The sequence below is a fragment of the Medicago sativa genome, chromosome 8 (assembly GCF_051527215.1).
Source record: "Medicago sativa cultivar Bolivia chromosome 8, Bolivia_mono, whole genome shotgun sequence".
NCBI lineage: Eukaryota > Viridiplantae > Streptophyta > Magnoliopsida > Fabales > Fabaceae > Medicago > Medicago sativa.
In genome coordinates this window covers 9,610,932-9,625,114 of record NC_140756.1, presented here as the reverse complement: position 1 = coordinate 9,625,114, position 14,183 = coordinate 9,610,932, and the positions used below count along the sequence as shown (strand labels likewise).

The following is a 14,183-nucleotide window of genomic DNA, read 5'->3' as shown; positions in this document are numbered from 1 at the left end:
AGTGTTCATCGAGTGGTTGATTCAACTAATTAATTCGTTGATCAAAGTTTTTTTCATTTGGCTAATTCGCTGATCATGGCTTTGAATTTGCCCTCCCCAGCTCAAGTGAAGCCCTCATTTTTCTCTGATATCATCAACCCAGTTATCACCCCCACAAAACTTCCAGGTTCTTCTCTCCTGTCTTTGTCTCATCATGCACGTACATATATGGTTGATATATTTTTTTTTTTTGGAGAGGTATATGGTTGATAAATGAATAATAATGATAATCATAATAATAAAAATAAAAATAAAATAATCATTATAAGTTATTATTATCCGGTCATAAAAATGATAATATTCATGATAAGAGCTTCCTCTTTTCTGTAACATATATTTGTCTTAACTTCCTTGCTTATAAGTTATTATTATTTTACCATAACCTGTGTTACAAATTATTTTATTGAATTAAATGGATTATAATTACCTATATTATTCTTTTTTCCAATCATCAATATTATCATAACATCACAGGAAAAAAATATTAATAACTAACGAAGGTATCCTTTTTTAGGAGGAAATAGAGAAAAAGGTTTATATAAAAAGTAAGAGATTAATTATTTTTTTTAAAAGAAGTAAGTGATTAATTTTTTTTTTTTTTGAGAAAGTAAGTGATTAATTTGTTATCCACTACCATTTTTTATTTATGATTTATTTACATAGAGTGTATTGTACGTAGCTATGAAATTAAAAATAAGTTATACTTCTTCCTATAAGCTGCATGGATAGAGATATGCTACCTGAGTACGGATACAAGATGCAAGATTTTTATAAACTTATGGTACGTGATGATGTGTATGTTAAAGTTATACGAGGAAACATCTTTTATGGTGTGTTTGGTTTAGAAGAGAAGTTGTGAAGAGAGAAGTAGGTAAGAGAGAGTTTGTGAAGAGAGAAAAAGGTGAGAAATAGAGTAGATTTGATGGATTGTTTGGTATAAAAGAGAAATGAGAGAAATAGAGAAGAGAGAAGTGTTGATTATATTAAAAAGTACAAAAATACCCTTAAGCAAAATTAATATTAGTCAACAAAAAAACTTCACAACTGTTAAAAAAACTCATGAGCTTCTATCATGAACCAACCACCCCCCACCTTCCCGCTGCATCTCTCGTCAGTGAATCTCTTTCCACCCTACCACCAAGACCATCCTTTTCATTTAATTTTATCCAACAACAAATTGGTTGTTTTTAATTTTAAATTTCACTCAAACAATTTGGAAATTGATTGATTTTTTCACAATCTAAAGTGAAATAGCAACGTCCACCACTGCAATTTTATTTTCAATCTCAAAGCTGTGTTGTGTTGGTAGCAGAGCACGGTTTGAAACACAACCACAATTGTTGAAGATAGGGGCAAAGTTGGAATAGCCAAAAATTCATGCTCTCTTCGCCACTTTCTTCGCATAGTTGGGGAGACTCAAATTTGAGTGGGTCCCACACAAATTTAGTCTCTCTCTTCAATTTCTCGCGCCGTACCAAACGAAGAGATTGTGTGTTTCTCTCGCTAACTCTCTCGTTCCTCTTTCTCTCGTCTCTATTTCACCTCTACCAAACAAGGCCTTAGTAAATATAATATTTAACCAAAAAATATATGAAAAAGCGTCGTTCATGGTTTACAACAATCAAAATAGAATTGGAAACAGATATGAAAAATGAAGTTAGAAAAGAGTGCCGCTATATAGCACGACGGATTCAACACACGAAACGGCACGACATGTTCATTTTATGGTTATTTGCTTTATTAATGACTTCCTTCTAGCTTATTTTATGCCTATATATACTTTTGAGTGTTTTTGTATGTAGTATATATTAAAAAAATATTGTTACCAAAGAAATACGAGTAGATAATGCACCGTCTCGGTTATAATACACATGCATGAGTTATTTGGATAAACACCACCGCATGAAAAAGTGTTTTCTGTGATTTATCATAAGAAAAATCCAGGAGGGGTGACATTTATCATTTTGGGTCAAAATTTTAAGAGATAAAAACTAATTAACGACGATAAAGTTATTCGTATAAATTTGACGATAAATTTTGTCGTGCATTCTATCATTTTCCAAAAAGAAGATATATATACTTTTTTAAGAAAAATAGTTTAGATGAGTCGGATTTCATGGCACACTAAAGACAAAGTAGGGATTAAAATTCAGAGAATGCTAATGATGATATTTACATACCCGCTAACAAGGTCCTAACACAAACAATGAGAGTTGAACTCACGCTCTTGCGAACACTCGTTGACGAAAGAAGATGATTTTATAGAGTATAAAAAGGGCATAATATATAGTTAAAATTAGGTCAAATGCATCTAAAGGTCCTTTAAGTTTTTCGTTTTTCCCAAAGTAATCCTTTAAGTTTCAAAAGTCCCAAACAAGTCTTTAAGTTTCAAAAGTCTCAAACAAGTCCTTTTAGTTTTTGAATCGTTTCAAACAAGTCATTTTAGAGGATGATGGTGATGATTCAGATGATAGCAACAAAGAACATTATCCACCATTTGCCATACCTAAAAAGATGACTAATTTTAAGTGGGTGTTAGGAGCCGATTTGGTACCAAAGATGAGTTCAAGGAAGCAATTACCAACTATGCTATCTACAATAGGACTTGTTTGAAACGATTCAAAAACTAAAAGGACTTGTTTGGGACTTTTGAAACTTAAAGGACCACTTTGGGAAAAACGAAAAACTTAAAGGACCTTTAGATGCACTTGACCTTAAAATTTGAGAAAAAATATACAATATAATACCCTTAAAAATATATACAATATAATATTGCCAATTTGTGCATAGTTTGTAATTTAGTTAGCTATAGTTCAAATTATTTTTCGTCCTATTATTATAATTTTGTCTGTATTAGTTGACTTGTAGTTAAGTTGAGTTTGATAATTGTTTGATCAGGTAGCTTTGCATTGAAGAGAAAAGAGGGTGACACAAAAGTAGTAAAGAGAAGAGTTTATTGCTCTGCAGCACACTCACCACCACCAGCTTGGCCAGGAACAGCTATTCCTCAGCCTAGTGATTTTAAAACATGGGATGGACCAAAACCCATTTCTGTCTTAGGCTCAACTGGTTCAATTGGAACTCAGGTTTAATTTTCAGAAAATTATTAACAAACATCACATTTTCTTTTCCTTTTATGTCAATTTCTCTATCAACAATGTGTTATTTTAGTAAAAAAAATGTTGGTCCACTTTATATGTTATTTTACAAGATTAAAAAAAGAAAGTCTTACTGACTTGTGCCCGAAGGAAACCAAAAATAGAAGTTTTTCATAGAAAATAACAAAATTTTGATTCTAAAAAGTTGAATAAAGTTAAATATACCATATGAATAATCAAAGATTTTACATAATTTATCTAATTTTCATTTCCTGAATTCTATGAAAATGAACACTCTAAGTTCTCTGGTATCTTCTATTTCCAAATGTTTGAAATGAAAGAATTTTTATATTTGTTTGAAAATTCCTTTTACTTAAATTTGCAGACACTTAATATAGTGGCAGAGTTTCCAGAAAGATTTAGAGTTGTGGGGCTTGCAGCTGGTTCAAATGTTACTCTTCTTGCTGAACAGGTAACAATTAGTCAATTACCTTACTCCAAACATGTAATAAACCTTATCACATAAGACTGAATGTTTAAATTTTTCCTACACTTTTTATTACATTTCCATAAGCTATTTTCAACTTATTTCTATAAGCTCTTAAGGATAACTTAGGTTCAACAGATTGTTTTTGAGCAAGTATTTGTTCCATCTTTCACTTTGCATTTCTTCATAATCTGTGAATCAATACTAGGATATGAAAAGGATTTATATGTTGTTAAAAACCAAAGTTACCTTTATGGTTGATTTCTCTCTATAAATCAATCTCAAACCTTTGAGCTATGAAACACTGATACAAGCACGAATATCGAACATGTTACTAAAACGTCGACATAAGTAGTCATTTAAGAAAGTGAAATAACTCAATGTAATGTGTTAGTGTCATGTCGGACACTGACACATGTTGGATACCATACATATCTTAAATCTGAGGTGTTGGTACTACGTCGGTTTCAAGTATATCTCATTTTCATAGGTTTTAATATTGTGCAGGTAAGGATATTTAAGCCTGAGTTAGTAGCTCTTAGAGACGAGTCTAAAATTGATGAACTCAAAGAGGCTTTGGCTGGTATTGATCACAAACCTGAAATCATCCCTGAGGAGCAAGGAGTCATTGAGGTGAAAATCATCATCTGTCTCATGTTAGATATTATATACGTATATGATTAGCTTATGGAGGCAACATTGTTTTTTCCTTTTCTGAGCAGTATTAATTTTTTCTTTCAGGTTGCTCGTCACCCTGATGCGGCCACAGTAGTTACAGGAATAGTTGGTTGTGCAGGATTGAAGGTAACTTCAGATTATGTCTCTTTCACTCTATCCTCATATGTAACCAATATGGCTAAGTTTACAATACTTTTGCTACAAGTTTATGTAGTTAACGCAGTTCAAAGAGAAGGTTAATTACATAATTTACGTTCAGCAGATGATTAATGGATATACCAGACGTCAAAACTCATTAACTTAACTTCATTAACCAAGAACGTGTACGTAGTCACTTAGATTGTAGTAGCAAAAGTTGTACAATTTTTGTTTTTTAAATAACACAACTGTATTTACAATTACAATATCATTCTCAAGCTAGATAATAATCATGTGATATGTACTAATCAAGGTATATATGTTCATGACTACATGCTCATGGTGATTTATGTAACATATTTATATGATACAAGAGGTTAAAACTCTAGAACTAAAAGAAGTTTATTGGATATAACTTAGCATAATGATGCATCCTATTGTTATTATTTTCTACAGCCAACAGTTGCGGCGATTGAAGCAGGGAAAGACATAGCATTAGCTAACAAAGAGACAATGATTGCTGGAGGCGCTTTTGTTCTTCCTCTTGCTCACAAAAATAACATCAAAATTCTTCCTGCTGATTCAGAACATTCTGCAATTTTTCAGGTATTCTAAGTCCATCATCATATGCATAAACTCTTGCTGTTTTTAATTGATCACTGATGCTTATGGATTTTTCTCTTCACAGTGTATCCAAGGTTTGCCAAAGGGTGCACTAAGAAAAATCCAATTAACTGGTTCTGGAGGTGCTTTCAGGTATGGCAAAGTAGTTCAAAAACAGTATTGGAAGTGTACAAAATGAAGCTTCTAGAATCTACATAATTGACCTGAATTATCAATCGACAAATGCTAATATGGTCGGTATCATTGACAGAGAGTGGCCTGCTGAAAAGATGAAAGACATTAAGCTTAAGGATGCATTAAAGCATCCCATTTGGAGTTTGGGAAGAAAGATAACTATAGATTCTGCTACCCTTTTCAATAAGGTAACTTAGTTCATACTACAAATACAATCAATGTTTTTTTTTGATGAAAACATGTTTTCTTGCAAATCTACTTAATGGTATGTTCTTAGTTATATAAAATGTTTTTATTTTTTCCTCTTCATGGCAGGGTTTAGAAGTAATTGAAGCACATTACTTGTTTGGAGCAGAATATGATGATATTGAGATTGTTATTCATCCACAATCTATCATACATTCATTAGTTGAAACACAGGTTTAACCTTTTTTACAATACAATGTGTTCAATGCTGTTACTTAATATACAAATTAATATAGAGATTTATTACAAAATGATATTTTTGTTATTGTTATTTGCAGGATTCTTCTGTTATTGCACAGTTGGGATTACCTGACATGCGGTTGCCACTCCTTTATACTTTGTCATGGCCAGAAAGAGTCTATTGTACTGAAATTACATGGCCTCGCCTTGATCTTACCAAGTACAATCAATTCTCCTTGTTTCATATTTTTTTACTCTTTCGTAGATGGCTTAAATCACTGAGAAACAAAAGGAATAATCATAGCTAGATTGACTTATTTGAGCTTATCTTCTGACATAAGCACTTGTAAGACTGTTAGTGGCAGACTTTTGCAAATTGTTCAACTTATTCACAGTTTTATTTAAATATATTCTGATGGATCAGGTATGGTTCTCTAACATTTCAAGCTCCAGACACTAAGAAGTTTCCATCAGTGAATCTTTGCTATGCTGCCGGACGTGCTGGAGGCACCATGACCGGAGTTCTTAGTGCCGCAAACGAGATAGCTGTCGAACTGTTTGTTGCAGAAAAGTAAGTATAATCTTAGTTACTTTCCTTAGCAATTATGCTTTGAGAATTCTACTGCATTTTTGTTGATTCTGATAAACTAATTTTCTCTCATCAGGATTAGCTATCTAGATATTTTCAAGATTGCAGAGCTAACATGTAATGAACATCAAAAAGAATTGGTAACATCTCCTACACTTGAAGAAATTCTTCACTATGATCAATGGGCAAGACAATATGCTGCCGGTTTGCAAAAAGCTTTAAGTGTTTGAATCTCATGTAGCTGTGTGGTCAAGTGTTGGCAACCCACTAGCATATTTTGTTTATGTTCATAAATTTTGTTTGTATATAATGTAAAGGGTAGCAATATATATGTGTTAAAAAGGGTTTCAATAAAAGCTCTTAATTTAATTTAAAGCATACTATCATATTTTGAGATGATAATGTCATCCAATATGTAGTTCTTCCACTCGAAGATGTTATAAATTTCTCTTGAGAAGAATTATATGAAATTGTTGACCGGATGAATTTGAACAAACAAGTGCATGTTTAGATTGATGGTGAATTTAACTGAATTACGATATATCACTTTGATTTTGACAAGACTATACTTTAGTGCTACAAAAAATCGTAGTATCACATCAAATTCGTCAAACTCAATGATTTCAAACATGCATAAAGTCGCATGCATATGCCCATTGTTAACGTCCGGTAAGCATCTTGGCCATCTAAAGAGTAGAGCATGAGTTCGAACCTTAGCGAAAACATTTTTGTTAACAAGTTTTGAAAATCAACCGTGATTCAGGCTCATAACCAGCTCAATGAGTCAAAATCCTATAACTTTGTTTTAAAGTTTGGAGGGGAAGGGAGGGCATTGGAGGGTGAGTAATGTAGAAAAAAATAAAGAAATATTTCAGAGTTTTTGAAAGAGTATTTTTTAAAGAATAATAAATTAATGCTTATGTCTAATATCTTTTTAATTTTAAGAATATTATAACAACATATATTGAATTTGCATAATTCATATAAACTCTCCAAAATCCTCCTCGCAAATGTGAGAGGTTTTGTGCTACGGAGAAAAATGAATCCTCCAAAGCCATCCCCTCTGAAAGTCTTTTATTCCTTCCACTTGCTTTTTTCCCAAAACTCTCCCATCCCTTCCCCTCCAAACTCACAAACAAAGCCTATTGGAAATACAGCAGTAGCTAAAATCCCTAATTACCGCAATCGAAAATCAATAATGACACACTTTTACGAAAGGGAAATGTCCAGAAACAACAATGCAGAAACAGTTGAACTTGAAATTTCTAGACATAATGTGGAAAATTATGAATAAGGATGGACCTATAAAGTAATAAATATGTAAAATCCCATAACTATGATTCTCCAACACACATTAGGTCAATAGATTTGCTTATAAATGGTCATCATCAGAGCTATAGAAGCAAGCTCTTCTCATCTGCTCTCATACTCGTTTACTGTGTTCTTTTTTTTTCTCTTATAATAAAATTATCCCTCAGTTATTTCTATAGCCATTCTTCTCCAATCAACAAACTACTAAACTTTCAATCAACTGATTTCTCATTCTAAATTCCAATAGGATGCACAAGCATACAACATGAGTTCAAAATCTAAATTATTGCTATAGAGAAGAAGACTATAAAGGAGAAGCAACATGTAAGTAAAAGAGTTATCACGCTTAATATAACCATCAATTCAAAACTGGTAGAAGCTATGGAAATCCATTAAATCATTCCATTTCCATGGCAGTCAAACATTTGCAAACACATCAACAAAACAATCAAAACAAGTACCAACCTTCGTAAATTAAATAGGGAATTTTTTTGAGGACCGACTAATACGAGAGATTGCCATCATGTAAATCTTGATAAAGTGACCCCGACTTTTTCTGAGGTGGTTTAGAGTATGTGATGATCAAATATAAGGTGAGAAGACAAAACTTGGTGCAAAAGCCCGTGTCACCAAAACAAAAACTTGGTGGATTTTTTTTTTTACTCAACACTCCGGTTCTCAGGAAAAGGAGTCATGGTAATGCAGAGATTAATCGGGAGGTAAGTAGAATTGGACTTCAAAATGTAATGATTTTATATGTGAAAAGATGTCTTCTGACTTTATCGATGTGTGTGTAGACTGCTGCATTGGTGGTTATAAAACCTTCAAAAATTGCAGAGAATGAATGCAATAAATCATTGCAAATGTGATCCAATCCAAGAAGAATTATAATCACCCTCCAGAAGATGTAGCATTTGCAATACTTTGCAAGAATAAGGTCCTAGAAGCAATGTCAGTTGAAAAGCATCCTAACACAGCAATGGTAGCTGTACTGCTTCCAAACTTTTCAATTCCCCTAGAAATCATGCATGTGTGACTTGCCTCTACAACTACTATTACATTTCCACCTAAAAGTGGTGATATGGTTTCTGCTATTTGCTTTGTAAGCCTTTCCTGAACTTGGAGCTTGAAACCATAAAAATGCACTATTGACTGTAAAAGTGATTTTCCAATTGGACTGAATCCTTCTGAAAGGAAATATCCTACGTGAACAACGCCGTGAAATGGAAGTATATGATGCTCACATTGTGACCAAAACGGCAAGTTCAACTCGGTGTATATTTGTTTATCATTATTTACCACCTCGCCAGCAGCATTCAAAGGTTTTATCCCGCCACAGATGGAGCCATTCAGCTTCACATCCCTGTCAATGCTTTGGAAGTTCAACAGCCATTTCACGAAACGATTAGGAGTCCCTGCAAGCTCCTTCCTAACTGAATCTTCTCCCAAAGATTTTAGAATTGAAAATACTGCGGTGATCATTGCCGGATTGATAGGTCCCGTTTTGGAGGAAACTTTGGTGGAAAGAGTGGAGAGAGATGGACACCAGCATTGGTCAGGCAATCCCCGAGCATGAATATTTTCCATATCAATGCCTCTAGATTTAATAAGATAAAAGAAATCAGCCCATATGTCTGCGTTTTTGTTTTCAAAGACGCCGGAACCTGACGAAACATGTATCTTCACCCCACCTTTTAGGCTTGATTCTAGAAAGATTGTTTCTATGTCAGGAAAGTGAATATGTGTACACTGAAGTACAACGGCAACCCCTGCTGGTTGAATTCCCTGTTGTAAAGCTGAACACACTTCGTCTGCCAGACGCTGAGGCTCTTGAAGTCGTTTAGCAAATACTTCAGCGACACGAGAGAGCTTGCTTAATCCAACAACTCTTTGGCCAGAAGGGACGTAACCGACATGACATTTGACTTGGAAAGGTAGCAAACAAGATTCACAGTAGGAATAGAGGTCAATGTCTCGGACAATCACAAGTCCGCCTGCACCGCCAGCATGACCGATTTTATTATTATCTATGCCAGCTTCAGGAAATAAAGCACCTTCAACAATGTCCTTCACCTTTTGTCTATAACCTGGAAAAGGTTCATTGCTTCAAGATTAGCAACAATAGTATGCAAGAAACTATGTGAATCAAACACGCAAAACAAGAGAGCAAATTATTGGAAGAGAATAATAATTATTGGGCTGATATGTTAGGCAAAAAACAAAGAAACAGAAACAAGAGAAAGAAATCGGATGCTAAACCATTCCTCTTTATCTCTCACTTAAATACATCGATCGAACTGCTCACTTAACATTAAGAGCCAATGCTCAACACAGGGTACAAAAAGAAATGCGTCTAGCAACAGCATTGATTAGATTGAACTACCCTGTTGATCGAATATTTTCGTAAAGAAGAAGAACAAATGACTAGTTTCCTCAGAACATCTCTCCATGCACTAATCACATACTATGATTATCCAATAAATCACACGAATTTCCTTGACTACAATCAAATTTTTCATCTCAATTTAAAATATTCAAACTTCCCTAAAATGGTTAAAAGATTAATAAGTAGTACCTATATACATCCCACTAACATGAACAACTTCCTATCCAATTTAGATATTGAACCATACACAATTCTATTCCGCAGGAAAGTTGAAAAACTATACAACAACAACCAAGCCTTATCCCACTAAGTGGGGTCAGCTACATGGATCAAACGAAACCATAATGTTCTAATCATATACTATATTTCTGTCCAACTCATTAATCTCTAGATAAAGTTGACAAAGTATAACTCCCATTAAAAAAAAAACATCAATGCTTAATTCAAAACATTACAATCCAACTACTTGAAAGAAATCTTATACCAAATTTTTAAACAAATAACTAATATGCTAAGTTGTTAACTAAACATATCTCATAAGAGAAACATCAACAAAACTACAATGATTCATATATCAAATCATATTTACTACAAACTTCAAAAGACCAAACAAAAATCATTAGTGTTCAACCTCTAGTTCCTTCACGTAGAGCCTTTGCAACACGATGTGGTGTCTTCCTAAGACCTTCCCTATTAATATCTTCACCAAGACCCAACAAAAGAATCCTCACAGCATCTTCAATAGCAGCTTTATTAGCCTCATCTTCAACCTCACTACACCCAAACAAACTCACTCCATTTTCAAGCTCACCATTGTAACACACCTCATCAAAACACCCCATTGAAATCACACCCAAAAAATAGCAAAAATTAAGATTGACCCAGATTTGCAGAAAGTATCAAACTTTCCAATAAAGGGTCCAAAAGGGTGATAGAAAAAATTCTCAGAACAACATAAAATGAATCAAAAACATGAACACACGTAAATCACATATTAAAAAAACATAACGAACATTGGATTAAGGTTGATGTTGGAATGTGTGGATCCTAAGGTTTCTCTGTAATGTATTCTAAGAATCAGAATAATAGTAAAAGAGGACCCCAGAATCCATAAAAGAAGAAGATTATGGCATTTGTGGGGAGGATGTTATTGTCGGCCACATAGATATGCTCTATCTCAATAGAGCATCCCTAATTTTCCAACACTAAAATGTCCTCATAATTTTGACATCAAAAAAAGGGACTTAAATGTGTAAAAAGATTAATTCAGGAACCAATCACACCGTACATTAACGAATATATAATTGAATGTGTAATTTACTAAACTCATTCATTGTAGTCAATAAAAGCTAGTAGTCATGCATTTAAAATAATCTAGATCGTTTGATTTTGATCAGACAATTTAGAATATTTGTATATTTATTTATTTATTTAACTATTTAAAATATTTGGATTGAATCTGGACTGTCCAATCAAGAAACAATGATTCCCAATCTTCAATTATGTGATTGTGGGTTCTTGTTGACAGCATGAAATTGAAATCAAGAATCACACATGAAAGAGTAAAATGTGATTTATCATTACTAGTATAGTGACCGTGCCAAGCACGGAAATAAAAAACTTTTTGATCAAATGTATAGATTTTATATTATGTTATCTTAAAGTTATAAGTGTGGTTATAATTTAAATTTGATATGGAAAAAAATATCATCTTAATTTTGTATATATTTTGAAATATCTAAACATTGCACATAACGATTAAAGTATTTGGATTTATACTTATACTAATTATTTGTCGTATAAGATGTACTCATTGTTAAACTTAGCATATGTAATATTTTTGCAAAAATACGCCGACGTACCGTATATTATTATTTGTTGACATAATGTATTTTATTAATCATAAAAACTAAAAAATTTGTATTTTTTTATATAATAGTCGATTGTCGGATGTATACACATAGTTTGTGAATGCAAATGTTAATTTTTTTACGGGTGTGTATAAATATAGTTTGGGCGGCGAAACGTCGATTGTTATTTGTTTATATTTTTTACAAAATCAATGATCTAATGTAAATATTGTATTTTAGGGTAACAACGATGTAAAAAAGAAAGTTTCGCGTCTTGTTATACCCGAAAAGTGCATCAATTAAAACTTAAAAGTCAATGGCGTAAGGATCCGCTTATATAGAAATTGCATGTCCGTAATGACCAAGACGCCTTACAAAGAAATTAAAAAAAAAAACGACTTCCAAACAATACACAACTTTAGTTTTCTAAATTATAGCAACAACAATTCTAAAACATAACCAATGATCATACTTTTTGAAAAACTTCACGACACACAACATTTGTGATCTCCTTGCAAACATTATTATCTTCATCCAAGATGACCAAACTTCAAACCTTTTCTAGAAGTAACTCGAGAGACGGCGACATAGAGTTGTCCATGCGTGAACACCGGCTTAGGAAGATAAACTCCCACTCGAGATAAAGATTGACCCCGACTTTTATTTATTGTCAATGCAAAACAAAGCTTCAATGGAAATTGCATGCGCCCGAATTTGAAGGGTAGTCCCGGATCACTCGGAATAAGATTCATCCCGGGAATGAATACCCCGGTACCGCCCTTTTTCTGTAATTACGGTAGCGGCTATCGTGCTCTTCCCTAGATGTGTAACTGTCGGCCTCGTACCATGACACAATCCATTGACCCGATCGATGTTTCTCATCGGCATAACCGGACATCCCACCCTTAGTTTCAACCGGTGATTTAGAATTCCAAAGCTCTTAATACCATTAAGAAATTCCGCCGTGAACCACTCGCTCTAGACATCGAATTTTCACCCGATCGACAAACAATCGAGCTTAAATACTCTTTCTCTTCACCTGGAATCGGTTGACATCATATATTCGTTAACATGCTCAACCGAATCAAGAGTTGGTGCGAGTATTCCCCTTTCTTGGAAAAATAATGGGTCACCAAGGTTATCATTCAAATCGGGATACACAAAGTCTATAAGTGACATCAACGGATTTGTTGTGTCCGATATGAGCAAATCATCGGGAATTTCTACCTTGATTTCACCATTCTCATCTAAAGCGTCGTTGTCGTCTCCAATTGAGAGTATCCACTTGCCAAAATTAGCAATTTCTTCCCGCTTCCGCAGTACCGAAGATGCACCCAATCTCATATTAACAAGAAGCCTCAACACATTACAATAAGCCCATATCTTTGATGTATTATTGAGGCATCAACAATATCCCGCCTCGTTCCTTTTCGGACAACAGTAATATCCGCCCGAAATCACCACCTAAAACTACCGTCATTCCACCAAAAGGTCTAAACTCGTTTAGGGGATCATTCTTGGACATGATATCACGTATTGATCGGTCAATCGCCTCAAAACACCATCGGTGCATCATTGGAGCCTCATCCCAAATTATCAACTTTTGCGGCACGCACCAGTCTACCCTAGGACTATCCGTTTCCATCTTAAGCGATGATGCCTCATTAATCTCAATAGGGACCGTCGCCGTCAAGTGCGCGGTTCTTCCACCTGGTAATAGAAAAGTTGCTATACCGCCGGATGCGGCATTCAATACAATTAACACCTTCGATCTAACGGCGGCCGACATTGTTGAAAAAGAAACCACCGTCGTCGTAACCAACCGACTCCATGATCTTGTCATGCACACATTTGTTCATCGACCAACATCGGTAACATATCGGCGTGTGTCTTTTCCAGCTCATCTCGTTGTAATTTAGCTCATCAACGATAAGCTTGTTTATGAAAGTTGTCATGTCCGCGGCGTTTGGCACAGGCGTAGATTTGAAGTCAATAAGCGACCGTCCGTTTTCTGAAGCGACATTTCAATTTCAATCAAACACAGTTCTTCAAGTCATCGTCACCGATACGCAGATCTGCATATTAAATGTAAAGTCACGAAATTAATATTAACACCATTGCATGCTTATGCGTGCACGTTGAAGAGAGAGAAAAATATTAGCTTTATATGAGAATCCTTGATATTTAAACATATCATCCTAAAAAGTGTGGAAAATACTGAATGGTATCGTAGAGTTAGTAACTCTTAGTTTGTTCTTTACTATATCCTAAAAAAAGTACCTCTTAACTATACTTAAACTACTCTAATCAGCCTTTACTATATCCTAAAAAACACACCTCGAAAACAACCTTGTCATCAAGGTTGGAATGTGCTAAATTTCTT

The 14,183-nt window shown here is 34.1% G+C and overlaps 2 protein-coding genes across 2 annotated transcripts; one reads left to right on the top strand and one right to left on the bottom strand.

The window, feature by feature from the left end:
* LOC146896767 (1-deoxy-D-xylulose-5-phosphate reductoisomerase, chloroplastic-like) lies at window positions 1-6,749 on the top strand. The gene is made up of 12 exons (XM_085738412.1): window positions 1-166; window positions 2,938-3,125; window positions 3,523-3,609; window positions 4,132-4,257; window positions 4,366-4,428; window positions 4,897-5,046; window positions 5,129-5,196; window positions 5,315-5,426; window positions 5,554-5,658; window positions 5,763-5,884; window positions 6,089-6,235; window positions 6,330-6,749. Exons 1-12 carry the CDS (start codon window positions 76-78, stop codon window positions 6,481-6,483), a joined length of 1,413 nt encoding a protein of 470 aa, XP_085594538.1. The 5' UTR covers window positions 1-75; the 3' UTR covers window positions 6,484-6,749.
* A 1,140-nt stretch (window positions 6,750-7,889) lies between these two features.
* On the bottom strand, window positions 7,890-11,170 carry LOC146896766 (GTP cyclohydrolase 1-like). Its single transcript, XM_085738413.1, has 2 exons — window positions 10,582-11,170; window positions 7,890-9,651 (listed from the first exon to the last, which is right to left on the bottom strand). The coding sequence occupies exons 1-2, from the start codon at window positions 10,790-10,792 to the stop codon at window positions 8,456-8,458; spliced, it is 1,407 nt and encodes a 468-aa protein (XP_085594539.1). The 5' UTR covers window positions 10,793-11,170; the 3' UTR covers window positions 7,890-8,455.
* Window positions 11,171-14,183: the final 3,013 nt, after the last annotated feature.